This window comes from Nerophis ophidion, linkage group LG23 (assembly GCF_033978795.1).
Source record: "Nerophis ophidion isolate RoL-2023_Sa linkage group LG23, RoL_Noph_v1.0, whole genome shotgun sequence".
Lineage (NCBI taxonomy): Eukaryota > Metazoa > Chordata > Actinopteri > Syngnathiformes > Syngnathidae > Nerophis > Nerophis ophidion.
This window is the reverse complement of record NC_084633.1, coordinates 31,731,575-31,759,507: the sequence shown is the minus strand read 5'-3', so window position 1 is coordinate 31,759,507 and position 27,933 is coordinate 31,731,575. Positions and strand designations below refer to the sequence as shown.

General features: G+C 39.8%; 1 protein-coding gene across 3 annotated transcripts in view; it reads left to right on the top strand.

Moving 5' to 3' along the window:
* LOC133541071 (vesicle-fusing ATPase) overlaps positions 1-27,933 on the top strand; it is a 104,700-nt gene that overhangs the window by 42,597 nt on the left and 34,170 nt on the right. For all 3 annotated transcript variants that reach the window (XM_061884156.1, XM_061884154.1, XM_061884155.1), the window contains 5 exons: positions 7,124-7,209; positions 15,803-15,902; positions 18,019-18,058; positions 20,810-20,976; positions 21,068-21,178. In XM_061884156.1, the coding sequence (XP_061740140.1) occupies positions 7,124-7,209; positions 15,803-15,902; positions 18,019-18,058; positions 20,810-20,976; positions 21,068-21,178 (504 nt within the window). The remainder of the gene's footprint in view (positions 1-7,123; positions 7,210-15,802; positions 15,903-18,018; positions 18,059-20,809; positions 20,977-21,067; positions 21,179-27,933) is intronic.

Genomic DNA, 27,933 nt, shown 5'->3' with positions numbered 1-27,933 from the left:
CAAGTTTTATGGGGTGCCGTAATAGGCGACTCATCAGCATTCCCATTCTGTAATCCTGTACAATGGTTGTCTTATCTTGAACGGGTTTATGATACAAATTACATTTCGTTGTACTTGTGCAATGACAATAAAGATCCATCTATCAACAGTAAACACCACCAATTTGTGGATCAATCCACCCTCTTACGTGTCAACTTTGCTGACACACCAACAGTTGTTGTTATTTTATCCTCCCGCTACTTTTTATTAATCTACTCTCTAATTTCTTGTTAATAACTGTGCTGTGTTTGACTAAGGGGAGATGACGGCAACAGACACCAGGGAATTATGTACAATAATTTTTTATATCTAATAATAATAACTAACAATACTAGCTAAGTCAATTTTTATATAACAATAATAATTAACAATACTGGCTAATAAACTAAACTAAGGAAATGGAGTGTGTCACAAAAAACCCAGGAGTGTGTATGTGAGGCTATGTGTAAGGTTAACTGAAGTGTGTGTTACCAAATGTTGTCGAGAGTGAAGGAACAAGGCAGTCCGAGAGGCAGGTAGATGATCCAGGGCAGGAGAGAAGAGGCTAGATCCGTGTTCAGGCGAGGGTAGGGAATCGAGGAAGGCAGTCCAAAACACAGGGTAAACAACGGGAGATCTCGAAGGGGAAGACAAGAGGTAACTAAGTTCCCGCATTGATCCTTGGGTCCACTGGTCCTTTATCCAGCTCGCCCTCATCAGTCACAGGTGTGCAGATTGCCGATTGTCTGCAGGCTTGTCGCTGCAAGAGGAGGAACTGTGACACTCAGTTCATGGGTTCGAATCCGCGCCGTGACAAACTGCTTACTTTATGCTGTAACGTGGTTCTATCTAAACTTCTTGAACATTTGCTAAGCAAGCTTAGCAGTTAGCTCAGCTATTAGCATGCACTCTCCTGGTTTGCTCTTGGTGTATAACATGTTTAGCCTCGTCCTCCAGTGATATACTACTTGTAGATGACAGCTAAAATATCAAGAAATGCTGTTTATTTTTTTATTATTATTATTAGTTTCGTGGTGTTGTTCCACACTGTATATAGAGACACATAATTAGCTGCTAGCCACTTGTCAGCCGGCAATACAGAACACAGGGAATGTCGCACTGCAATGGCAAGATTTAGCAGTGTTTTCAAGTGCTGTTTAATTTGAGCGGAAATTGACAATTGATACATAATGTTAAAGAAAACCACCTTTTCCCCGCAATTTATGTATTTGTTGCTGCCATCTCTTTCTTTCTACCTGTTCAAAAACGTTGACCAACTTTCCACCTTTTCTAATGCCTAGCACTGTTTTGACATTTCCACATAATACTGAAATCAGCCTTTCATCGCTTTCTTCTGCTTCTGCTGTCTTTTTAGATGGCCTTCAATGATCATTTGACACCTGAATGCTGCCTTTGTCAACAGATTTTGGCACACTTGTTCAAATCCTGCGAATCAATTCTGATTTTCTAATTCTTAGCATGCACGCAACATACCATGCACTGCATTCTGTTGTCATAGCGAATTATAGTGAAAATAATCATGCAAGTGCTAAAAAACTTAGATTTTTACAAACTAAAATGTTACTTTTACGTACTCCATTGTAGGGCTGTGCTATATGGCCTTTTTTTAATATCTCAATATTTTCAGACCATGTCCCCGATACACGATATATATCTCGATATTTTGCTTTAGCCTTGACTTAACACTTGATGCATATAATCACAGCAGTATGATGATTCTATGTGTCTACATTAAAACAATCTTGTTCATACTACATCAATATATGCTCATTTTTAACTTTCATGCAAAGAGGGGAATCACAACTAAGTCAATTGACCAAAACTGTATTTGTTAAACAGTTATTAAGCAGTGGCACAAATATTCATGTCATTTCCAAAACAGAAAGTGCAAGATTGTCAGAGACATTTTAAAACAAGCTATTATTGCACTTTTGTGCATGATGTCACTAAGATGACATCAAAACAACACTAAATTAAAGTGCACTTTTTGTACAGAACGCCACTACAATAGTTTAATACAAATAAAGTGCACTTTTGTGCATGATGTCACACAAAATATTTCAATAACTGTCAAAAAAAAAAAGAGCTGCATAATAGGAAATCAAATAGTGTATGTCCTTCGCTATGTGGTAGGTTACTGCGGACGTAATCAACTTTTTTTGTCGACATATTTTTTCATACGGTGTTGATCTGGAAATGGTTGCCTCTGCATTTTGTTGGTGTGGTACCAAACAGAGATGTTGACATGCAGAGTTTTGAAGCACTCAATCAATCAATCTTCATTCTCTAGCGGGTGACTTTTCAAATGATGCTACATATTAGCAGTAATGCTACTTTTTGTAGCAAAGTTTTTGCCCCACACTTGAAGTATTACGGTTGTCTGTTTGACATATTCCCGCTTGAAGCCAAACCACCGCCAGATGATTGACCCTGTGCTGTTTTTCTTGGGAATTAATTCTTCATTTGTTACCAGATTCGCACCTTCTTTCTCTCGTATTACCACTCGTACCACAGCTAACGTTACCCATCCCGCTACCTCTTTGCTCCGCGAGGGCGTGTACTTATGTTACGTATGTAAGAAGGTGCGCTTGTTTTACTTCTCATTGAGAAGCAGAGACAAGAAAGAGTGAGAAAAGCCTGTAGTTTAATGCCCGCAGCTAAAAGCAACTGCGTGAGAACATATACTCGAATAACAGGATATAGTAATTTTCTATATCGCACAGAGACAAACCCGCGATATATCGAGTATATTCGATATATCGCTCAGCCCTACTTCATTGTTTAACTTTGTAGAATTAGAATTATATATTTTTTCAGTGTCTTCAGTTGGTTGTTGTTTGTTGCTGCTGTAATGCTTCACTGAAACATAGACTGTCAAGCAATTTGCCTCTGACGGACTCTGATGAATCTGCCAGTAGTAAACCTGATGTATTATCTGAAGCGCTGTCGGATTGCTGAAAGCAGTCGCCATGGTTACAATGTCATGCAGTCAGGCTGCAGTGATTTACATTGGAATTTCCCTTCTCAGCCGAGGCTCGCCTGACTTTTTTTTTAATCAAGTGCATTTAATCAACGTGTCGGATGCGACTCTGCTGCAAAGGCCTTCCATTTCATTCATTAAAATAAAACTTAATGTAAAACAATACTGCAGTAAAGCACAAACTGACATTCCACAGTCATGAAATTGTTGACATCCTTGATCGTAAGATAGTACACTTTACTACATTTAGAGCAGTGGTTCTTAACCTGGGTTCGATCGAACCTTAGGGGTTCGGTGAATCAGCCTCAGGGGTTCTACGGTGCCTCCACCGCGGAGGTCAAGACACACCCGACTCGTCGTGTAAATAAAAACTTCTCCCTATCGGCTTTAAGTATACGGCAACAGCAGAAGTCAGACTGATTTGCATGTGTGTAATTTGTTGTGAGTTCATGCACTGTGTTGGTTTTGTTCTTTGAACAAGGTGATGTTGATGCACAATTCATTTTGTGCACCAGTAAAAATACATAACTGTCTTGAATTTGAAAAAAAAAAAACATCTTATTTTTCACGAAAGAAGGGTTCGGTGTATTGCATATGAAACTGGTGAGGTTCGGTATCTCAAACAAGGTTAAGAACCACTGATTTAGGGTCTGATCGATATAACAGACGTTAATTAACGTTTGCAAACTCTAAAATTGTTATTACTACGACTAGACGTGTTGCGGATAACATACTGAGGGCCTGGTTTACTTAAGTTTTGCGTGTACTAAAACACGTGCAAACTTAATAACACCTGGAAAGCTTATCTACTACAGGTGAGGAGAACATGCAACCATAATTAAAGCTGTCATGTGTACTTAACTGTGCCAGTTTGCACTAGGGTTGTAAAAATGAACAGTATTAATGATTACCGCGATAAAACACCCGACAGTTAGTATTCCATCCATCCATCCATTTTCTACCGCTTATTCCCTTTTGGGGTCACGGGGGGCGCTGGCACCTATCTCAGCTACAATTGGGCTGAAGGCGGGTTACACCCTGGACAAGTCGCCACCTCATCGCAGGGCCAACACAGATAGACAGACAACATTCACACTCACATTCACACACTAGGGCCAATTTAGTGTTGCCAATCAACCTATCCCCAAGTGCATGTCTTTGGAAGTGGGAGGAAGCCAGAGTACCCGGAGGGAACCCACGCATTCACAGGGAGAACATGCAAACTCCACACAGAATGATCCCAAGCCTGGGATTGAACCCAGGACTGCAGGACTTTTGTTTTGTGAGGCAGATGAACCCCTCTTCCACCGTGAAGCCCCACAGTTAGTATTACCATTTTGAATAAAAATAATTGAAAAACTGAGATCGATAAGTGCGGTATAGCTCGGTTGGTAGAGTGGCCGTGCCAGCAACTTGCGGGTTGCAGGTTCGATTCCTGCTTGTGCCATCCTAGTGACTGTCGTTGTGTCCTTGGGCAAGACACTTTACCAACCTGCTCCCAGTGCCACTCACACTGGTTTAAATGCAACTTAGATATTGGGTGTCACTATGTCAAGCGCTTTGAGTCACTTGCGAAAAGCGCTATATAAATATAATTCACTTCACTTCATTTCTCCCTAAATTAAATGCTAACATTAACACAACAGATATTAACGTCTTTTCACATTAAAAAAGGACATACCCTAATCTAAACTGTTATTAAGACATTACTGTGTGAGTAACTAAACCATTCAGTTGTGCACATTGAATCTACAAGTTGTGATCGTTCTATACTCTTAGGAATACAAGGCAAAGGGGTTTTCGCAGTGGGTCCAAGGATCGCTGAACAGAGTAAATAGTTTAAATATATTTTATTTGTTACACACTTTTCGTTTAAATACATCTTAAAGTGCTGCAGTGCAAACCAATGCTTAAAACAATAAAAGCTAAGCAATTAAAACAGATACAATATTAAGGCTGAAACACTAACAGTGAAGCATGAGAAGCAAAAACATGAAAAATAGTGGGTCTTATTAAAGTGTGTTTATGTATTTTAGTTAATCAAAACAAAAAAAATGGTTACAAGTTTTCACTTTTTGAGCACATTCAACAATACCGCAATAATATTAATGACAGTGATAATTTTGGTCAGAGTAACCATGATTTGGAAATTTTCATATCGTTACATCCCTAGTTTGCATGTACCCTTTGAACATTCTAAATATAAACGCAAAAACATTGGCCGCAGAAGAGTTTTAGTTTTTATAAATCAAATGATAATCAACATATATTCTGCATATTTATGAAGACAGACATGCTAAGTAGATTGCGCTCGCTATTTTCCTCATTTAAGAAATGCAATCCTGTCAAGTTTGCATGCGTTTCAGTACACACCAAGCTTTAGTACAGGCGTTTCCAATTCACAGCCTGCGAGCGTCTACAATTTGGCCCGCGAGATAAGGATAAGGATACTTAGCCTCAGGGAGATCGCGTTCATTTTAAAAGTCTGATAATTTTGATGCTGTTATTAGGTTGCCATCTCTTGGACAATGTGTGTAATTAAGTTCAATTACCTTTCATTGTGCTTTAAATAGATGTATGTGCAGCATTTACTTGTATGACCAAATGCAAACAACCTTCCCTTGCCATGGTGCAAAAAAAAAAAGGAAATCTGACCAACACAAAATGTCACACATAATACAACCTGCTCAATAAACTTTGTGGATATTATAAAAAAAAAAAAAAAGGTCCACGCACCTGGGGTAGGTTGATTGGCAACACTAAATTGGCCCTAGTGTGTGAATGTGAGTGTGAATGTTGTCTGTCTATCTGTGTTGGCCCTGCGATGAGGTGGCTACTTGTCCAGGGTGTACGCCGCCTTCCGCCCGATTGCAGCTGAGATAGGCTCCAGCGCCCCCCGCGACCCCGAGGGTTATAAGCGGTAGAAAATGGATGGATGGAAGGTCCACGCACCATAACAATTTTAAAAAAGACACCCATTTAAATCGATCACAAATCATGATGGGAAAAATGTAAAACACTCTCCACACTTTCCCATGTTTTGTGCATTTTAGCTGCTTGATATTAAGGAGGTTGTCATGGAAATAAGGTAGAAGTCAAAATTTCACATATTCTTCATATCCAATTTTATATATATATATATATATATATATATATATATATATATATATATATATATATACATACATATATATACATACATACATACATACATATATATATATATATATATATATATATATATATATACATACATATATATACATACATACATACATACATACATACATACATACATATATATATATATATATATATATGTATATATATATATATGTATATATATATTTACATATATATATATATATATATATATATATATATATATATGTATATATATATATATATATATATATATATATATATATATATATATATATATATATATATATATATAAATAAAATACTTTACATGCTTTCGGCTCTCGACCAAATATTTTTAGCCCAATGCGGCCCCAAATTAAAAAGTTTGGGCACCTGTTGCTTTAGTAAATCCATTTTGTTGACTAACTTCTAATCGCATATATTACAAGCAGTTGTTGGCATAATACAAATTGAAATCAAAACTAGCCATTGCCCGCACATTTACTTGTGGCTTTCACAAGAAACATTAGGAGAATGGATGATAATAGCGCTGCTTAGCGTAAATAATAAAGTTAACACATTTCGACAAAAATAGACACATTTTTCATAGAAATATAACCATTGGCTCTTACATTTTTGTATTGAGACAAAAACGGGTTGGCAATGAATGGCGACTTATGAGTTGTCGACACAGATGTGTTGTCGATATAAAGGGTTCCGTCCTGTTAATACTTTATACACCTCATTGTAAACATTCCATTTGCACTTGCCGTTCGATGCTACATTTCATTGGTTGTGGACCCGTGCCAGGCACAATGTGGACTCTAATCTCTCATCTGCATCTGCATCTAAATCTGTCCATTATGATGACAATGTCATACAATCTCTTGTCGGCTTTTCGGATATCTGCTAATACTACCCTTCTCTACGCCCACCCTCCCTGTCCCTTTCTCTTTACAGACCATGCAAGCAGCGCGATGCCCGACAGATGAGCTGTCACTTACAAATTGTGCCGTGGTCAGCGAGAAGGATCTGCAGTCCGGACAGTGAGTCATCATCATCATTATTACGTCTCTAGTCTCACCTCTGTCTTCCAGTGCCAATTCACACCAGACAGAACCCATTTTTTGTTGTTAGCTAGCTGATATGAGACTGATGTAGGGTTTCAGTGTTATCATGTTCTAGTTTGGTGATAATGAAGACAAAGGGTGCAGAAATGTAATATGGGTAAGGTGATAGGAAATGCTTCAATTTAGGAATGGATTTTTTTACAGCATTGGTCACCAAACTTTATGAGCCCTAGATCCCTGGTCTCAGCCAAAAATCAAAGCGTATATATAGCTGTGTATATATCAGGGCTGTCAAACGTTTGAAATATTTAATAGCGATTAACCACATTGTTCCTAGTTATTGTAAAAAAATCGTGATGATATATTTTTTCATAATTGATAAATGTACCATAGACAGACAATTTTCAAGTTTTAACCCGACAAACGGATAATTACTGTGTTTTAAACATTATGCTTTTTTAAACAGTTCATCACAAAAAGGGTAAATACCATTTAATGACAATAAAAAAAATACCTGTTGTGTGTTGGTGTCTTGCCAACATCCAGAGGAGGAGCTACATTTGCATGTTTGGATTCCAGTTACACACATTAATAACACAAAATGGGAATTGTTATGATCATGCTTTGATTGTCAAATATGTTAGGTAATGGCCATCCATCCATTTTCTACCGCTTGTCCCTGTAGACTATCCCAGCTGTAATTTCGTGATATTTGTACCTAAAAAAATGCTTCTCATATTCTGTACATTACATATTGTACAAGTTAATAGTCTTCATATTGCTGCATGACAATAATTTAACTTTCTCTAATAACTAATAAAATGTAATAGTCAGACTGTTTATCATTTTGTAATTGAGGATTCGACCAGAACATGGTATAGAATAAATTGCACAATATTTCAGCCAGCCAGAAAAATCTCCCCGGACCGTCATATTCCTCAACTGACCTACAAGCATTTCTTTAGGTGCAAATATCACAGAATAACATTACAAAACATCTCTGACAATGCGTGATCGTAATGTAAGACGTTGGTTTCCCCTAAATTTCCGAAAAACCTGTGGCGGTTAGGGGAGTGGTCAATATGACATCATCACATGATTTGCTATGATGCATATATTCTCTACAAAGGCGAAAAAAATGAATACACATTTAAAACTTATCTGTTATTAAGTATAGTTTTTACTCCCTCCGAGGTCTTCATCAAGGATCAAGTTGTTGTTTTTTCCCTCACACAAACCTTTATTTTAGCCATGCCTTCTTCTCGTTAACAACGCCAAAATAATGCACTCATAATTAATAAATAAAAAAAACAGAACTTACAATTAGTCTGACATCAAATAAAAGAAAACACATTGATTCCACATGCATCATCAGAAAGAATCACACCTCATTGGCCTCACAAACTCCGAGGGAATCAAGTTTATTTTGAAGCAAATGCAAATGCTTGCTGTATCATGCTGCTTCCCTTATTCCGTCACACATTAATTGTCCCCCCAGCAATGTGACCAAACCGGAACAAAAAATATGTTCCACTCCAATTTACATGAGTTTTGTAACAAAAATAAAGTTAACATATACTTGCATGAAATTACCAAAGGAAATACATTTTTAATCACATTATATGTAAATATGTACTTATATTTATACATTGTATTTATTTATTCTAACAAACATTGAAATTACATAACAAATACTTTTGTATATACAATGTGCTTGTTCCAGCCGCTACATAGGTATTAACATAATTTTGTTCCATTTTTAAATTGTTGCTGCCTTTTGTACATTGTACTTTCTTGAGAATTTCTTTTTTTCTTTTAGAGATTTCTTCAATCCTTTAAGTCGTCTTAATTTAATAAAAATGAGTGGCACCATGTCGTGGCGGTAATCCCAGAACCCGTTGGTGGACACCAGCAGTGAGGGATGCCGTCAGGGTGAAGAAGGAGTCCTATCGGGTTCTTTTGGCTCATAGGACTCCGGAGGCAGTGGACGGGTACCGACGGGCCAAGCGGTGTGCAGCTTCAGCGGTCGCTGAGGCAAAAACTCGGACATGGGAGGAGTTCGGGGAAGCCATGGAAAACGACTTCCGGACGGCTTCGAAGCGATTCTGGACCACCGTCCGCCGCCTCAGGAAGGGGAAGCAGTGCACTATCAACACCGTGTATGGTGCGGGTGGTGTTCTGCTGACCTCAACTGCAGATGTTGTGGATAGGTGGAAGGAATACTTCGAATACCTCCTCAATCCCACCAACACGTCTTCCTTTGAGGAAGCGGTGCCTGGGGAATCTGTGGTGGACTCTCCTATTTCTGGGGCTGAGGTCGCTGAGGTAGTTAAAAAGCTCCTCGGCGGCAAGGCCCCGGGGGTGGATGAGATCCGCCCGGAGTTCCTTAAGGCTCTGGATGCTGTGGGGCTGTCTTGGTTGACAAGACTCTGCAGCATCGCGTGGACATCGGGGGCGGTACCTCTGGATTGGCAGACCGGGGTGGTGGTCCCTCTTTTTAAGAAGGGGGAACGGAGGGTGTGTTCCAACTATCGTGGGATCACACTCCTCAGCCTTCCCGGTAAGGTTTATTCAGGTGTACTTGAGAGGAGGCTACGCCGGATAGTCGAACCTCGGATTCAGGAGGAACAGTGTGGTTTTCGTCCTGGTCGTGGAACTGTGGACCAGTTCTATACTCTCGGCAGGGTTCTTGAGTGTGCATGGGAGTTTGCCCAACAGTCTACATGTGCTTTGTGGACTTGGAGAAGGCATTCGACCGTGTCCCTCCGGAAGTCCTGTGGGGAGTGTTCAGAGAGTATGGGGTACCGGACTGTCTTATTGTGGCAGTCCGCTCCCTGTATGATCAGTGTCAGAGCTTGGTCCGCATTGCTGCCAGTAAGTCGGACACGTTTCCAGTGAGGGTTGGACTCCGCCAAGGCTGTCCTTTGTCACTGATTCTGTTCATAACTTTTATGGACAGAATTTCTAGGCGCAGCCAAGGCGTTGAGGGGATCCGGTTTGGTGGCCACGGGATTAGGTCTCTGCTTTTTGCATATGATGTAGTCCTGATGGCTTCATCTGGCCGGGATCTTCAGCTCTCACTGGATCGGTTCGCAGCCGAGTGTGAAGCGACCGGAATGAGAATCAGCACCTCCAAGTCCGAGTCCATGGTTCTCGCCCGGAAAAGGGTGGAGTGCCATCTCCGGGTTGGGGAGGAGACCCTGCCCCAAGTGGAGGAGTTCAAGTACCTAGGAGTCTTGTTCACGAGTGGGGGAAGAGTGGATCGTGAGATCGACAGGCGGATCAGTGCGGCGTCTTCAGTAATGCGGACGTTGTATCGATCCGTTGTGGTGAAGAAGGAGCTGAGCTGGAAGGCAAAGCTCTCAATTTACCGGTTGATCTACGTTCCCATCCTCACCTATGGTCATGAGCTTTGGGTCATGACCGAAAGGATAAGATCACGGGTACAAGCGGCCGAAATGAGGCTCTCCCTTAGAGATAGGGTGAGAAGCTCTGCCATCCGGGAGGAGCTCAACGTAAAGCCGCTGCTCCTCCACATGGAGAGGAGCCAGATGAGGTGGTTCGGGCATCTGGTCAGGATGCCACCCGAACGCCTCCCTAGGGAGGTGTTTAGGGCACGTCCAGCTGGTAGGAGGCCACGGGGAAGACCCAGGACACGTTGAGAAGACTATGTCTCCCGGCTGGCCTGGGAACGCCTCGGGATCCCCCGGGAAGAGCTAGACGAAGTGGCTGGAGAGAGGGAAGTCTGGGCTTCCCTGCTTGGGCTGCTGCCCCCGCGACCCGACCTCGGATAAGCGGAAGATGATGGATGGATGGATGGATGACTGGCACCAAATCTAGCATCTATATTTGGTGAAATTGGCGACTGTACTCGTGTTTGGAGACTCTGTTTGAATACTTCTGTCGCGCCGTGTCCATGATGAAAAGCAAGTTGTAGAGAGCCTGACGTCATACAGCCTTTTACTCATTAAAAGCCACCAGTGTCATCTTAGATTTTCTCCGCGTCTGTATACTCTCTCTCTATATATATATATATCCATCCATCTATTCAGAACGGGTGGGTTTTTTTAGCTCCTGTTTGGTCCGTAAGCACAAACAACCCTTCCCACCACCCGAAAGTGGAGGGAAGCTACCCTCCCATCTACCAAGTGAAACTCCAATGTGCAGGCTTTAAGCCAGTGGGCAACAATAATTGCCACCACAGCCCGTCGCTTTTCACTGACTGCAACCCCAGATTGGAAGAAACTCCAGGCCCTCTCGAGAGGACCGATCCCAGGGTCCTTTTTGTTCGTCGTGGAGAGTCCAACTTTATTTAGACAGAACTTTGCCACCTTGTACACCACCTCAGGCTCCTTCTCCCCCAGCGAGGTGACGTTCCACGTCCCAAGAACTAGCTTCTGTAGCCAAGGATCGGACGCCAAGGGCCCAGCTTTCGGCTGCCACCAAGCTCACACTGCATCCGACCTCTATGCCGTCTTCCTATGAGTGGTGAGCCTATTGGACGGGGGACCCACGTTGCCTCTTTGGCCTGTCCCCATGGGGCCTGGCCACTAGGCGCTCAGCATCGAGCCCCACTTCTGGGCCTGGTTCCAGAGGGGGGCCCTGGTGACCCGCGTCTTGCCGAAGGAATTCGGAATCTTCGTTTTTTCTTCCTTATAGAAGTCTTCAAGCTGCTCCTTGTCTGTTCCCTCACCTAGAGAGACCCCACCAGGGGGCACAGAAGTGCCTCTACCATAAGAGGGTGGCAGCTCAGAAAGATATATACAGTTTATGTAACATATTTCTTGTTGTTTTTTAAAGACAAAGCTTTGTGTTATTGACTGATTTCAACATTTTTGTCATGGTTATTTGGTGACGAACCCCAAGATGCAGAGATGGAGGCAGGCATTGAACAAGAAAACCTGATTTAATAAAGATAATAAGACAAAATCAAACAAAACTGTACTAACACAAATCGCGCACGAGGCGGATAACAAACTAAGGGTCTTTAGCATAGAAGCTAGCAATAAACAAAAAAGGGCCTTGCGTGAAAGCTAGCAGGTAGCAAACAGGAAAAACTGGAAACAGCTAATTGCTATCAGAAACAGCTTACCGCTACGACGACCAGGACAAAATGTAGCACGACAGGTAGTAGCTGTAACAAAACGACACGACACGATAGTAACGACAAAAGCGACATGTGGCAACGACAAGTCCAAATGACAATACAATGATCCAGCAACTGACACAAGACAAAGGGGGTACAAATAGGAGCCGGCTGATTGGCAACAAGTGTGGCCAGATGCCAATCAGCCGCAGCTGAAGGGGAACACAGCACTCAGGGAACAAGACAGGAAGCTGACAAAATAAGAGCACTAGACAGGTACTAAGGACAGGAAATACTAAACACAGGAAATAGACAAATGCAGAGGAAAAATCTAAAACATAGACAAAGTGTCAGGGGCCAGCCTGACAATTTTTTTTTTTTGTCATTTTGCTTCTTGCTGTTTTTACAGTTTTTGCTAAGTTTTTGTAACTTTCGGAGGCCCAATGACAAATGAGTCATGGACCACAGCCCCTGTGCCGCACTTCATGCACCCCAGCTGTAGAGGCTAATTGTTTATGGCCACTATAGTCTAAGTATTGTTGTATAAATGTTAATCCTGTGGTTACATATGGGACGCAAGTCAGCTAACGTCAGAAGTCGGAAGTAGTAAATCAGTTTTTCACCTGGTGTATTTTTTCTGTTTGATTAAGAGGGGATGAAAGGGGAAGTCTTTCTTTTCTTTATTTTATTTTTATCATATAACTGCCTTTATTACACATGTCAATGTTTGCTTTTGTATGCACAATAACGCAACACAAAATCCGTACTTTGGAGCAATGTTCACATACTCTAGTATTTGGCTCGTTAGCTTTCCGTCGCGGTTGATGGTCGTGGTTGAGTGAAGAAAATGTCTGATGCCTTGTAACAATCAGCCTTAATGCATTGTTGCAGCTCCATTATGGATTTGCACGTCATGCCATGGGCGTTTGTGAGACACCCGGGTGAAGAGAGAGACTGAAGAGAGGCGAGGTGTGCAGGCGTGTTCAGGGGTTAAAATGCGTGCCTTCTTGCGGGTCTGTTATACACTATCCAAGCTAATGCTAACAATGCTAGCTTCATTACATTACGAAATAATGTACAAATATGCAAGAAAACACACTAAAAGACATCACACGTGGGACGGTTTAGTGCAGGGGTGACAAACAAATAAAGAGTGGGCCGAAATTTAAAACTGAACAAGCCGCGGGCCAACGTTGAACAAATTAACCTTTTAATAGGAACCCAAACAAGTTTTGCATTGAATATTGAACAAGCAAGGCTTATATAACTTTATAGTGACATGCAAAATCCAGTGTCAAATAATAATAACAATAATAATTAAAAAATATCAAATACAATGTAAATGAACATTTAATGCCTCTTTTCTATTTGTAGCCTTCTGAGGTAAATGTCAAAATAAACTTTTTCCACAGGCAAATAATACATTTGGAAATGAAATAACAATGAATGAATCAAACATTCAAGCATTGAAGTAGCAAGAGAAAGTGCATGAATAAAACTTTATTTATTGCTCAGTTTGCTACACTGATTTGCTTTAACACTGAATATGGAACAAGCAACGCTTATATAACTTAATAGTGCAAAATCATTTTTCAAAAAACAAACGAAAAAACATCAATGGTATATTAAATACAATTTAAATAAAACATGTAATGCCTCTTTTCTATTTGCAGCCTTCTGAGGTAAATATCAACATGAACTTTTTCCACAAGCCAATAAAGGTGGGCGGGGTTTGGTGGTAGCGGGGGTGTATATTGTAGCGTCCCGGAAGAGTTAGTGCTGCAAGGGGTTCTGAGCATTTGTTGTGTTGTGTTTATGTTGTGTTACGGTGCGGATGTTCTCCCGAAATGTGTTTGTCATTCTTGTTTTGTGTGGGTTCACAGTGTGGCGCATATTTGTAACAGTGTTAAAGTTGTTTATACAGCCACCCTCAGTGTGACCTGTATGGCTATTGATCAAGTATGCCTTGCATTCAATTATGTGTGGGTATAGGCCACATATATTATGTTTGTATGAACGTGACGATAGGTTGAAGAAAACGCCAAAGGCAGTGCCTTTAAGGTACGCCCCCAATATTGTTATCCGGGTGTAAATCGGGAGAAATTCGGGAGAGTTGTTGCCCCGGGAGATTTTCGGAAGGGCCACTGAACTTCAGGAGTCTCCCGGTAAAATCGTGAGGGTTAGCAAATATGAGTATTAGCGGTGAATGTGGTGTTACAACGGCACCGCCGCTGTATAATACCGGCGGGCCAGCTCTAATGTTAATTTGATATTCGCTCAAGGGCCAAATGAAATTACACGGCGAGCCAAATTTGGCACGCGGGCCAGAGTTTGACACCCATGGTTTAGTGGGTTGCTTGGAGTGATAATTGAAGAATCCTTTTGAGTAGAAAGTATGGAAGACCAAACATACCTCTGGTTGAAAGCTCCAGTCTAAACAGAAGGGCAATACAGCACTGCAGGACTTGCAGTGAGCAAACTCGTCCAAAATATAGTGCCATAGCACAAACAATTACAAATATGTTCAGTAGCGCCCCCTGCGACCCCAAAGGGAATAAGCGGTAGAAAATGGATGGATGGATATTTGCTTGTTTTTTTTTCAAAACGACATTTGGCATTATGGCTGTCAGCGAAAAAAGTACATAAATTAGCTCAAAGCGCAGGAAAAAAGTAGCGGCTTATAGTCCAAAATTTTACTGTTGCTGCTGGATGACTTGTAGAAGCTGATTAAAACACATTTAATCAATGCATTTTGATGTCTGCTGGCTTCTTTTTTTTTTTTTTTTTTTAAATACCATTCTTCTTTTCATTTACGAAAAAAATGATCATAATATAGCCTCTATTTAAAAAACAAAACATCTTTCAATATGCTTTTTCTTGTATTTGGATCAGAGCAAACAAATGAATAGTCTCTAGTGCTGTGGAAGAAAAGGTGTTACATATAATAGATGTGTGCTGGTCGTTCAACAATATTGCACAGAGGTTGGAGAGTATGAAAAGGTGATAATGAATGTGGGGGGAAATGAGTGTTCCCATTGGGAAGCCACTTAGTACTCATAAAAAAAACACATTTAAATGGGACAGTCTGCACCACTTTTGAACTTGTTATCAGTTGTACACAGTCTTGATAAATCAACACAACATGCCGGCCAATTTTGTGGTTTGCACGTGCTCTTTTAGTTTGTGGTATTTGGATCTTAGTAGATTAGACCCTTTATGTAAACGGCATGATAATACAAAAAATGTAAAATTAATATATGCATCCATATAACACTCAAGTAAATGTAAATGTGTAAGCAATGGCTAGTTTCTGTTTTTGTTCCTGTTTCAGTTATGCTGCTGGCTCGCACTTTTGACACCTGTGGTTGAAGAGGTTAATGGCAGGATTTTTTTATGGAATAATCACCCTCTTAAATGGTGTTATGTCATGATGTGTGTTATTAACACTGGGCTGAATAACTAAAGATGGCTGTTTCTCTCCAGACATGTGACTGTGAAGACGACACCCAACCACAAATTTGTGTTTACCGTCAAGACCCACCACACAGTGGCGCCAGGTTCAATCGCTTTCAGCCTGCCACAGGTACTCACACAAACATATACACCTGGATGGAGTAACTGGACCTTACATAGCTGATCTAAAAAAATTATAATTATAGAGTGGAACCTCAGTTAGTAATCTGTTACAAAAAGTCTGACGAAGACCGAATTAATTTGTCCCATTAGAAATAATGTACCGTAAATCCAATTATTCTTTTCAAGACACCCAAAGCAAATTTTTATAGAGAATATTTATGGTTTTATGTAGGTACTGAAAACAATCTGAAATACATATAAATGATTAAATAAATAGATAAATACACATTAAGTTTTTCCTTTATTGAATAGTCTTGTTGGCAAAGATGGCGAGGAAGGAGGGGAGGAGAGAACTACCTGTACGCCACCTTTGCACTTTGTTGTACTTTTTATGTTCGTATTTATGGTTCCTGCTTTCTTGAATTCAGTCGTGTTGAAGTGCTTGCACCTTGCAATTTTCTCAGAAAACTTAGTCACCAACGCATGGGATTCCTTGTTTTGGCACTCGATGTTTGGCCATCCAATCACAGAAACTGTACACCAAAACCGGGGCGCAAACTTTTGTCAAAAATTGGGGCATATGAAAACTGAGGTACCAGTATCTCTATATCTTGTTTGTCTTAGCAATTACATATCACCTTATTTATGTTTTATTATTATTGTTTTGTGTTTTGTTTACTTATACTCATCTCATAGACTACATTTACACTCCGATTTTTTCGACATCGGTGATTACATACTTCTCGTATGTAATGACATAATGACGTACGTATGTCACACATGCACGTGCATTAGCTTGAGATGTTGTTGGCTAATGATATCAATTTGGATAGCTAACGTTATCTGTCATTGAATGTATATACTATCATAAAAACAACATTACTGCAAATTGTTCATTGCTTCTCTTGGACTGCACATACGCTCCCTGAGACCAGGTGAGTGACCGTCATAAACGGCAATCGTTTTATTCAGGCCGGTAAAATTTTTTATTACATAAAATTTGTAATTGTGAAAAATATAGGCAATTGTCAAACAAATGTGTTCTGTTAAACCCCTAATGGTAACATAAGTTAGCCGGTGGTGTTCTTAATATCTCTTGCTTTGAAAAATGTAACTGCGAGGAAGTTGCAAACAGCACCTTTAATTTAGGCCCAGAATGTGTAGAGTATGCTTAAAAATGTTTATTATTTTGGAGTAAAGCAATGATATTTGAAGCGCGAAGTAGCGACGGATAACTGTAAATTTGTTATTTTGTTTGCAGACTAAAAACAATGTAGAGCTTACAGATCCGCTTTGTTTCTGGAACTATTTTATTAATGTCAACATTTCAACTTATTTTTGTTAAAAATGTTTAAGTTGTTTTCTTGTTTGTATTTTTACATTGTGCCATGAGCCCAAAACAACCCACTTTGGAAACCCCTGGTGTAAACAGTGTTAAATGTTCCACACTATTTGACATGGCAGTATATGGCAGGTGTACGTTATTTGGTTGATGGAAAACAACGTTATACTGTGAAATGAATGTAAATTATATATATATAGCGCTTTTTCTTTAGAGACTAAAAGCACTTCACAGAGTGAAACCCATTATCTACCTTTTTAAGCTTCATTTAAACCAGTGCGGGTAGGTAAAGCTAAGGAAACAACAGCTGTAACAAAGATGGCGTAAGCGGGGATCAAACCTGGAACCCTTAACCCCTGGAACCCAGACGAGACTATTTGGATTTACAAATACCACCTGGGACCTGCTGTACTTATTATTTGCTGTTAATTTTTAAGATTTACTTGTTAAGTTCAGTTCAGTTAATTTTATTTCGGACATGCATACCGGATTCCAATTTTGCACAAACTAAGGTTGACAGTTTATCTTTCAACATGTCCAAAAAGGAGTAGGAAGAAGCAAAGCTTATTAATTTCCACCCCTTCTCGACATAACAATTCTCAGAGCAATATAAATCCAATTTTGTCCAATCCTTGTGTTCAGTATATACCAAAGTGGTTTTGGTATTATCGTAAACAATCTTATCCTGTGTATTCCATCATTCTTTACAGGTTCCTTGCAGTATTGACGACCGATTGTTCTAAATCTGTTCTTTTAAGTCTTAACTTTATCTGTCTTGTAGAGAAAATGGGCCGGTCTCTCCATTGGCCAGGAGGTGGAAGGTATTTTTTTCAAATTATCCAGTTCACCACACAAATATTTGAATATATGCAAAAAAAAAACATGACTGTTTTCCTATGCTTACTGAGTTGTGCACACTGTGCACATTCACAGGTCTTTGAATTGGACTGGAGGCTTCAGATTGTCTGAGAAGACGTTTCGCCTCTCTTCCGAGCAGGCTTTATCAGTTTATGCTCAAAGACGAGTTAGGACAGGTTCAGTCTACCAGTATACTGTAGTATTTCTCCTCTAAGACATGGGTGTCAAACTCATTTGTATTGAGAGCCACATTGCTGCCCTCAGAGGGCTATATATAGCATATATACTCAACTGCCGGCCCGAGGGCCACAAGTCTGGCCAACCAAAGCTTTCCATTGGGCCCGCTGAACATCACCTAAATTGATTAAACCATTCAAACTCGGGTTCATGTGTCGCAATGACGTAGCAGTGGGGTGAGTAGAAGAAGACTACTCACTCAACCCTAAAAAAAAATAAAAATAAATTACAAAAATTACTTTTAACGACTTGACATTGTCATTGTTTCCTGTCGGACCTTTTAAGCGACGCACACAGTTTCCAGACAAGCAGTAACAACAACAGAAATCCACACGTGTAAGCTTCATCACGAAACTTAGTCAAACATTTGTAAGAAGATATTATGCATGAAAATATTTACTATTTTTGTATTGCAATTATTTTTTTTGTCTGAGAGTAAGTCTGGCGATCAAGGCTCCTATAATACATGTAGCGCTACATTTAACCAGTAGAGAGCAATAACATTACACCTTAGGTTTAATTGTGATGAGTCACATACATGTGTGCAATGTTTGATGTGGATTTAGTTTAATTTCTATAGGTGTAAAAACGTCTAAATTTTTTTTGCTAACGTATTAACACTAAACTTTCTATTTTTTTAAATCCAAAATACACAATTGACGTTATAATTTTGTAACGTTTATTTTATGTTTATATTTTCAGTTTTACAACCCTAAATGAAGCAATACGTGTAAAGAAATACAAGTAAGGAATAAAAAAGGATAAAGAGAAGGACCATAAATCCTCAACAAATTAATAGAGTTTCTATTTCTTCACTCTGTTAACTATCTGTTTAGCTGCACACGCTGGAAACGAGTTGCGAGGGCAGAATAAAGAATAATGAAAAAGTGATTGGTGATTTTCCAACTGCAACTGGTGTTTGCATTTCTGCATTTTGTAAATACTCAAATTTTTGCACTGTATTTATTTTTGCACCCGGTCCACTGTGGTCCTTGAGTTGGTGCAAAAACATCAGCAACTTGAAATCTGCGACTGATCCTTCTTTGGTTGCATGGGTATATGTTTGTATATAGATATAGATATATATATATATATATATATATATATATATATATATATATATATATATATATATATATATATATATATATATATATATATATATATATATATATATATATATATATATATATATATATATATATATATATATATATATATATAAATATATATATATATATATATGTATATATATATATATATATACATATATACATATACATATATATATATATACATATAAATATATATACATACATATATATATACATATATACATACATATACATACATATATATATAAATATATATATACATATTTATATACATATATATATATACATATATATATACATATATATACATATATACACACATATATACATATATATACACACATATATATACATATATATACATATGTATATATATATTTATTTATATATATATATATATATGTGTGTGTGTATATATATATATATATATATATATATATATATATATATATATATATATATATATATATATATGGTAAATGGTAAATGGGTTGTACTTGTATAGCGCTTTTCTCCCCCTTTTTAAGGAGCCCAAGGCGCTTTGACAGTATTTCCACATTCGCCCATTCACACACACATTCACACACTGACGGCGGGAGCTGCCATGCAAGGCGCTCACCAGGACCCATCAGGAGCAAGGGTGAAGTGTCTTGCCCGAGGACACAACGAACGTGACTAGGATGGTAGAAGGTGGGGATTGAACCAATAACCCTCAGGTTGCTGGCACAGCCACTCTACCAACTTCGCCACGCCGTATATATAGTCCTGCAATGAGGTGGCGACTTGTCCAGGGTGTACGCCGCCTTCCGCCCGAATGCAGCTAGGATAGGCTCCAGCGACCCCAAAAGGGGCAAGCGGTAGAACATGGATGGATGGATGGATATATATACATATATATATATATATAATTTTTTTTTTTTTTTTTTTTTTGTTGTTTTTTGTTTTTTGAGCAAACCAGCAACACTGCGAGTCACATTAAAAAGATGTGGCTGCTCACATAAGTGACTTAGTTGACCACACGATGAAATGCTGCGGTGTGCCACATTAAGGATGTGGCGGGTCAGAATCGGATTTGAGTTTGACAATGGTGCTCTAATTATTCATGCTCTTACATGAATAATTTAGTTCTGATGTGAAAGGGCAATTGTTAACATGTAGTGGGTGCAATCAATTGTACAGAAACCTCTTCTAAGACAACCTCGACAGTTGTGATCGATTTAATGCCCTGAGAATACAATGACCTGGATGAATGGTTTTCACAGGCGCACTGTATACATCTAGCTGTACATCATAACTGTTCATTATGACCAACCAACATTACAAATACCCATTGAAAATAATAATACGTGTGTGTGTCCATAGTGGCCAACTACAACTTTGACAAGTCCAAGCAGTGCATCGGTGCCATGACAATCGAAATCGACTTCCTGCAAAAGAAGAGTACCGACTCCTCACCTTATGACTCTGACAAGATGGCCGCCGAGTTCATCCAGCTGTTCAACAGCCAGAGCTTCTCTGTCACACAGCAGGTTTGGTTCTTGTTTAATGACGACTGCATGCTTCCGCCAACAAACACACAGTATTTGCTTTTGTTAGAGTTACAGCCTTTTTTTTTTCCAGCTGGTGTTCAGTTTCTGCGACAAACTCTTTGGACTGGTTGTCAAAGATATTGAGGCCATGGATGCCAGCATCCTGAAAGGGGAGGCAGCTTCTGGGAAGAAACCACAGAAGGTACATGTCCATTGGCAGGGCTTTGAGGTTCAAGTTTTTGGATATAAGTAGCTATCAAGGGTTTACTGTCATATATATTGGTAAGCTAATTTTGTTGGTACAGGCCCTTTGCTTTGGTACAGGGACAGTACGAAGTTACAACACGGTAGGGCTGGGCGATATTGCCTTTTTTAAATATCCCGATACGTTTAGGCCATATCAGGATGCACGATATATATATCTCCATATTTTGTCTTAGCCTTGAATGAACACTTTATGCATATATTCACAGCAGTATGATGATTCTATGTGTCTACATAAAACATTCTTGTTCATACTGCATTAATATATGCTCATTTTAAACTTTAATGCAGAGAGGGAAATCACAACTATGTCAATTGACCAAAACTGTATTTATTAAACAGTTATTAAGCAGTGGCACAAACATTCATGCCATTTCAAAACAGAAAGTGCAAGATTGTCAGAGACATTTTAAAACAAGCTATTAGTGCACTTTTGTGCATAATATCACTAAGATGACATGTCAATCAATCAATCAATGTTTACTTATATAGCCCTAAATCACTAGTGTCTCAAAGGGCTGCACAAACCACTACGACATCCTCGGTAGGCCCACATAAGGGCAAGGAAAACTCACACCCAGTGGGACGTCGGTGACAATGATGACTATGAGAACCTTGGAGAGGAGGAAAGCAATGGATGTCGAGCGGGTCCAACATGATACTGTGAAAGTTCAATCCATAATGGATCCAACACAGTCGCGAGAGTCCAGTCCAAAGCGGATCCAACACAGCAGCGAGAGTCCCGTTCACAGCGGAGCCAGCAGGAAACCATCCCAAGCGGAGGCGGATCAGCAGCGCAGAGATGTCCCCAGCCGATACACAGGCAAGCAGTACATGGCCACCGGATCAGACCGGACCCCCTCCACAAGGGAGAGTGGGACATAGAAGAAAAAGAAAAGAAACGGCAGATCAACTGGTCTAAAAAGGGAGTCTATTTAAAGGTTAGAGTATACAAATGAGTTTTAAGGTGAGACTTAAATGCTTCTACTGAGGTGGCATCTCGAACTGTTACCGGGAGGGCATTCCAGAGTACTGGAGCCCGAACGGAAAACGCTCTATAGCCCGCAGACTTTTTTTGGGCTTTGGGAATCACTAATAAGCCGGAGTCCTTTGAACGCAGATTTCTTGCCGGGACATATGGTACAATACAATCGGCAAGATAGGATGGAGCTAGACCGTGTAGTATTTTATACGTAAGTAGTAAAACCTTAAAGTCACATCTTAAGTGCACAGGAAGCCAGTACAGGCGTAATGTGATCAAACTTTCTTGTTCTTGTCAAAAGTCTAGCAGCTGCATTTTGTACCAACTGTAATCTTTTAATGCTAGACATGGGGAGACCCGAAAATAATACGTTACAGTAATCGAGACGAGACGTAACAAACGCATGGATAATGGTCTCAGCGTCTTTAGTGGACAGAATGGAGCGAATTTTAGCGATATTACGGAGATGAAAGAAGGCCGTTTTAGTAACGCTTTTAATGTGTGCCTCAAAGGAGAGAGTTGGGTCAAAGATAATACCCAGATTCTTTACCGTGTCGCCTTGTTTAATTGTTTGGTTGTCAAATGTTAAGAGTTGTATTATTAAATAGAGTTCGGTGTCTAGCAGGACCGATAATCAGCATTTCCGTTTTTTTGGCGTTGAGTTGCAAAAAGTTAGCGGACATCCATTGTTTAATTTCATTAAGACACGCCTCCAGCTGACTACAATCCGGCGTGTTGGTCAGCTTTAGGGGCATGTAGAGTTGGGTGCCATCAGCATAACAGTGAAAGCTAACACCGTATTTGCATATGATGTCACCTAGCGGCAGCATGTAGATGCTGAAGAGTGCAGGACCAAGGACCGAACCCTGGGGAACTCCACACGTTACCTTAACGTAGTCCGAGGTCACATTGTTATGGGAGACACACTGCATCCTATCAGTAAGATAAGAGTTAAACAAAGACAGGGCTAAGTCTGACATACCAATTCGTGTTTTGATACGTTCTAATAAAATATTATGATCGACGGTATCGAAAGCAGCGCTAAGATCGAGGAGCAGCAACATAGATGACGCATCAGAATCCATCGTTAGCAATAGATCATTAGTCATTTTTGCGAGGGCTGTCTCCGTGGAGTGATTTGCCCTGAAACCGGATTGAAAGGTTTCACATAGATTGTTAGACGCTAAGTGTTCATTTAACTGCTCCGCAACAATTTTTTCGAGGATTTTTGAAATAAAGGGAAGGTGAGACACCGGTCGGTAGTTTACCATGAGGTCAGGATGGAGGTTTGGTCTTTTAAGAAGAGGATGAATAACCGCTTTTTTGAATGCTAGGGGAACAGTGCCTGAGGAAAGTGATAAGTTTATAATATTTAGCACTGATGGACCTAATAATACAAAGAGCTCCTTGATCAGTTTCCCAGGAAGAGGGTCAAGTAAACGTGTTGTTTTTTTTATTCCATTTACACGTTGTAACAATTCCTCCAATGTTATTTCCTCAAAACGAGAGAAACTATTTTGGAGGGCAGTATCCGCCGTATATACCATCGTATCAGTGTTAATATCAAAACAACACTAAATTAAAGGGCACTTTTTGTACAGAACGCCACTACAATAGTTTAAAAACAAATAAAGTGCACTTTTGTGCATGATGTCACACAAAATATTTTTATAACTGTCAAATAAAAATGTGCTGCATAATAGGAAATCAAATCGCTATGTGTAGGGTTATTGCGGATGTTTTCTCCTAATGTTGTTAACTATTTGTTTCCTACGGTGTTGATTTTGAAATTGTTGCCCCTGCATTTTGTTGGTATGGCACCGAACGGAGATGTTGACATGCGGAGTAAGCACTTTTCATTCTCGAGCAGGTGACTTTTCAAATGATGCTACACATAAGCAGTAATGCTACTTTTTGTAGTGACGCTTTTGCCGTATACTTGACAAAGTACGGTTGTCTGTTCGACATATTCCCACTTGAAGCCAAACAACTGCCAGACGATAAACCCCCTGCTGTTTTTCTCTGGAATTAATTCTTCCTTCATTTTTTACCAGATTTGCACCTTCTTTCTCTCGTATTACCACTCGCACCACAGCTAACATTAACCATGCCGCTACCTCTCTGCTCCGCGAGGGTGTATATCTATGTGACGTATGTAAAGTACCAATGATTGTCACACACATACTAGATGTGGCGAAATTATTCTCTGCATTTGACCCATCACCCTTGATCACCCCCTGGGAGGTGAGGGGAGCAGTGGGCAGTGCCGCACCCGGGAATCATTTTTTGGTGATTTAACCCCCAATTCCAACCCTTAATGCTGAGTGCCTAACAGGGAGGTAATGGGTCCCATTTTTATAGTCTTTGGTATGACTCGGCCGGGGTTTAAACTCACAACCTACCGATCTCAGGGCGGATACTCTAACCTAGGCCACTGAGTAGGTTAAGAAGTAGGTAAGAAGGTGCGCTTGCTGTCTGTGAGAAGTAAAGACAAGAAAGAGTGGGAAGAGCCTGTAGTGTAATGCCAGCAGCTAAAAGCAACTGCGTGAGAACGAATACTCGAATATCACGATATAGTCATTTTCTATATCGCACAGAGACAGACCCGCGATGTATCGAGTATATCGATATATCGCCCAGCCCTACTACACGGTACACATTGAGTTAAGGTTTGCCATTGTGTAAAGAAATACGGTGTAGGTCGGCTTTTAGCTAGCAAGAGTCATACTGAGTAAAAACCCACTTCTGTCATTAAAGTTTCCTGTTGGGGAACACTTGGCCTTCCTGGTGAAATATGTAACTGGCAAAGACGAGTAGATAAGTAAAAATCAGTGCGCCGCAAATTAAGGTTGCCCGCTATAGACCAGTGCTTCTTAACCTTTTAGACCTTGGGGCACGACTTTCCTGAGTGGTTAGAGTGCGCGCCTTGAGATCAGTTGGTCGTGAGTTGAAACCCCAGCTGAGTCATACTGAAGACTACAAAAATAGGACCCATTACCGCCCTGCTTGGCACTCAGCATCAAGGGTTGAAATTGGGGGTTAAATCACCAAAAAATTATTCCCGGGCGCGGCCACTGCTGCTGCTCACGGCTCCCCTCACCTCCCAAGGGGTAAGGGGGATTGGTCAAATGCAAAGGATAATCTCACCACACCTATTGTGTGTGACAATCATTGGTACTTCAACTTTGTCTTTTAACTCTTCCACTACCAAGTGGCCCAGGGCCCACTCAAACATTGATACTGAATTTGTAATCTTACTCTGGATTTTAATCGTATTCAAATATTTTATCTAACCTGTTAATGGTTTACAACCTTGTGAAATGATATGAAAGCATGTGTCAATCACACAATTTATTATTTATTTGACACAAAACTGAGGCGTAGGTCATGCTGATAAAAAAAATAAAGTACTAACCTAATATACTGCAAAAGAATGGACAGATGAAAAATAAATGTAAATACAATTATGTTGTGCTAAAATGAATAATCAAAATGAATAATGAAAATGTTTCTTTGTGTAAATCAAAATGCAGCTTCACCACTTTAGTCTTAATTTTTGCGCTTAAAACTGACCCTGCCTTTTGGTCCAGACTTCCTCAGTTTGTTTGAGATTGTCATTACTGCCACAAGTGGTGGAAAATTGTACTGTATTAGAACAAATACAAATAGTTGTATTTGGAAAATGAGACGTCCAACGTTGGATGCGCGTTTTTGGTTGGGAAATAACCAAATTTAAATGATCAAATTAACGTCACAACCTAACTTTGAATACATGTAGTCATAAAGCATGTTGTTTCAATGTTGTATTTGTGTTGTAGAATATTACTTGGGAAATGACCAACATTCAATGATCAAATACATGTCAGAATAGGGCTGGGCGATATGGCCTTTTTTTAATATCGCAATATTTTTAGGCCATATCCCGATATACGATATATATTACGATATTTTTCCTCTGATTCTATTGAACACTTGATGCATATAATCACAGCAGTATGATGATTATATGTGTATACATTAAAACATTCTTCTTCATACTGCATTCATATATGCTACTTTTAAACTTTTATGGAGAGTGGGAAATCACAACTAATTCAATTGACAAAAAGTGTATTTGTTAAAGTTATTAAGCAAAGGCACAAACATTCAAGTCATTTCCAAAACATAAAGTGCAAGATTGTCAGAGACATTTTAAGTGTCAAATAAAAATGAGCTGCATAATAGGAAATCAAATATTATTCGTCCTTCACTGTGTGGTAGGTTACGACGAACGTTATGAAATTCTTTTCATTCTCTAGCGAGTGACTTTTTAAATGATGCTACATATTAGCAGTAATGCTATTTTTTATAGCAACGCTTTTGCCCCGCTCTTGACAAATTACGGTTGTCTGTTCGACATATTCCCACTTGAAGCCGAACCACCGCCAGACGATGGACCCCCTTCTGTTTTTATTGGGAATTAAGTCTTCCTTCATTTGTTACCAGATTCGCACCTTCTTTCTCTCGTTTTCCCACTCGTATGGCTACGTTAGCAGCTAACGTAGCCCAGTCTGCTACCTCTCTGTTGGGCGAGGGCGTATACGTATGTGACGTATGACGTTACAGTATGTTACGTATGTAAGAATGTGCGCCTGCTTGTCTGTGAGGAGAGACAGGAAAGAGTGAGAATAGCCTGAAGTGTAATGCCCGCAGCTGAAAGCAACTGCGTGTGAACGTATACTCGAATATTACGATATAGTCATTTTCTATATCACAGAGACAAACCCGCGATATATCGTATATATCGATATATCGCCCAGCCCTATGTCAGAACACAACTTTGAATAAACGTCGTCAAAAAGTATGTCATTTCATTGTTATGTTTGAGTTGCTCAACGTCAGGACCAAATTGAACATCTTCTCAACGTTGTTTCGATGTCTTGTGCCTGCTGGGAAGTGCTTATTAAATTTTAACATAAGTGTAGATAGAACCATGTAAAATAAGCATCTACTAACAAAAAATTATGCAAGTAGATTTATAATAGTTTTAAGAAAATGATACAACTGGAAAAGACGGCGGAATATATTACCGCATTTGTCAGCAACCAAATTAGAAGCCTTTGTAACCTGTTTCAAATGGTTCTATTATCATTTATCCATCCATTTTCTACCGCTTATTCCCTTTGGGGTTGCGGGGGGCGCTGGTGCCTATCTCAGCTACAATCGGGCAGAAGGCGGGGTACACCCCGGACAAGTCGCCACCTCATCGCAGGGCCAACACAGATAGACGGACAACATTTACACTCACATTCACACACTAGGGCCAATTTAGTGTTGCCAATCAACCTATCCCCAGGTGCATGTCTTTGGAAGTGGGAGGAAGCCAGAGTACCCGGAGGGAACCCACGCATTCACGGGGAGAACATGCAAACTCCACACAGGAAGATCACGAGCCCGGGATTCAACCCAGGACTACTCAGGACCTCTGTATTTTGAGGCAGACGCACTAACCCCTTTGCCACCGTGAAGCCTATTATCATTTATATGGCAAATAATATATCATGAAATATATAATCATCAAAAAAGGATGCAATATATTACACAATACAGATTTTAGACCACATCGCCCATCCTCGCTCCCAATGTTCCGTAGAGCAGTGGTTCTCAACCTTTTTTCAGTGATGTACCCCCCTGTGAACATTTTTTTAATTTAAGTACCCCCTAATCAGAGC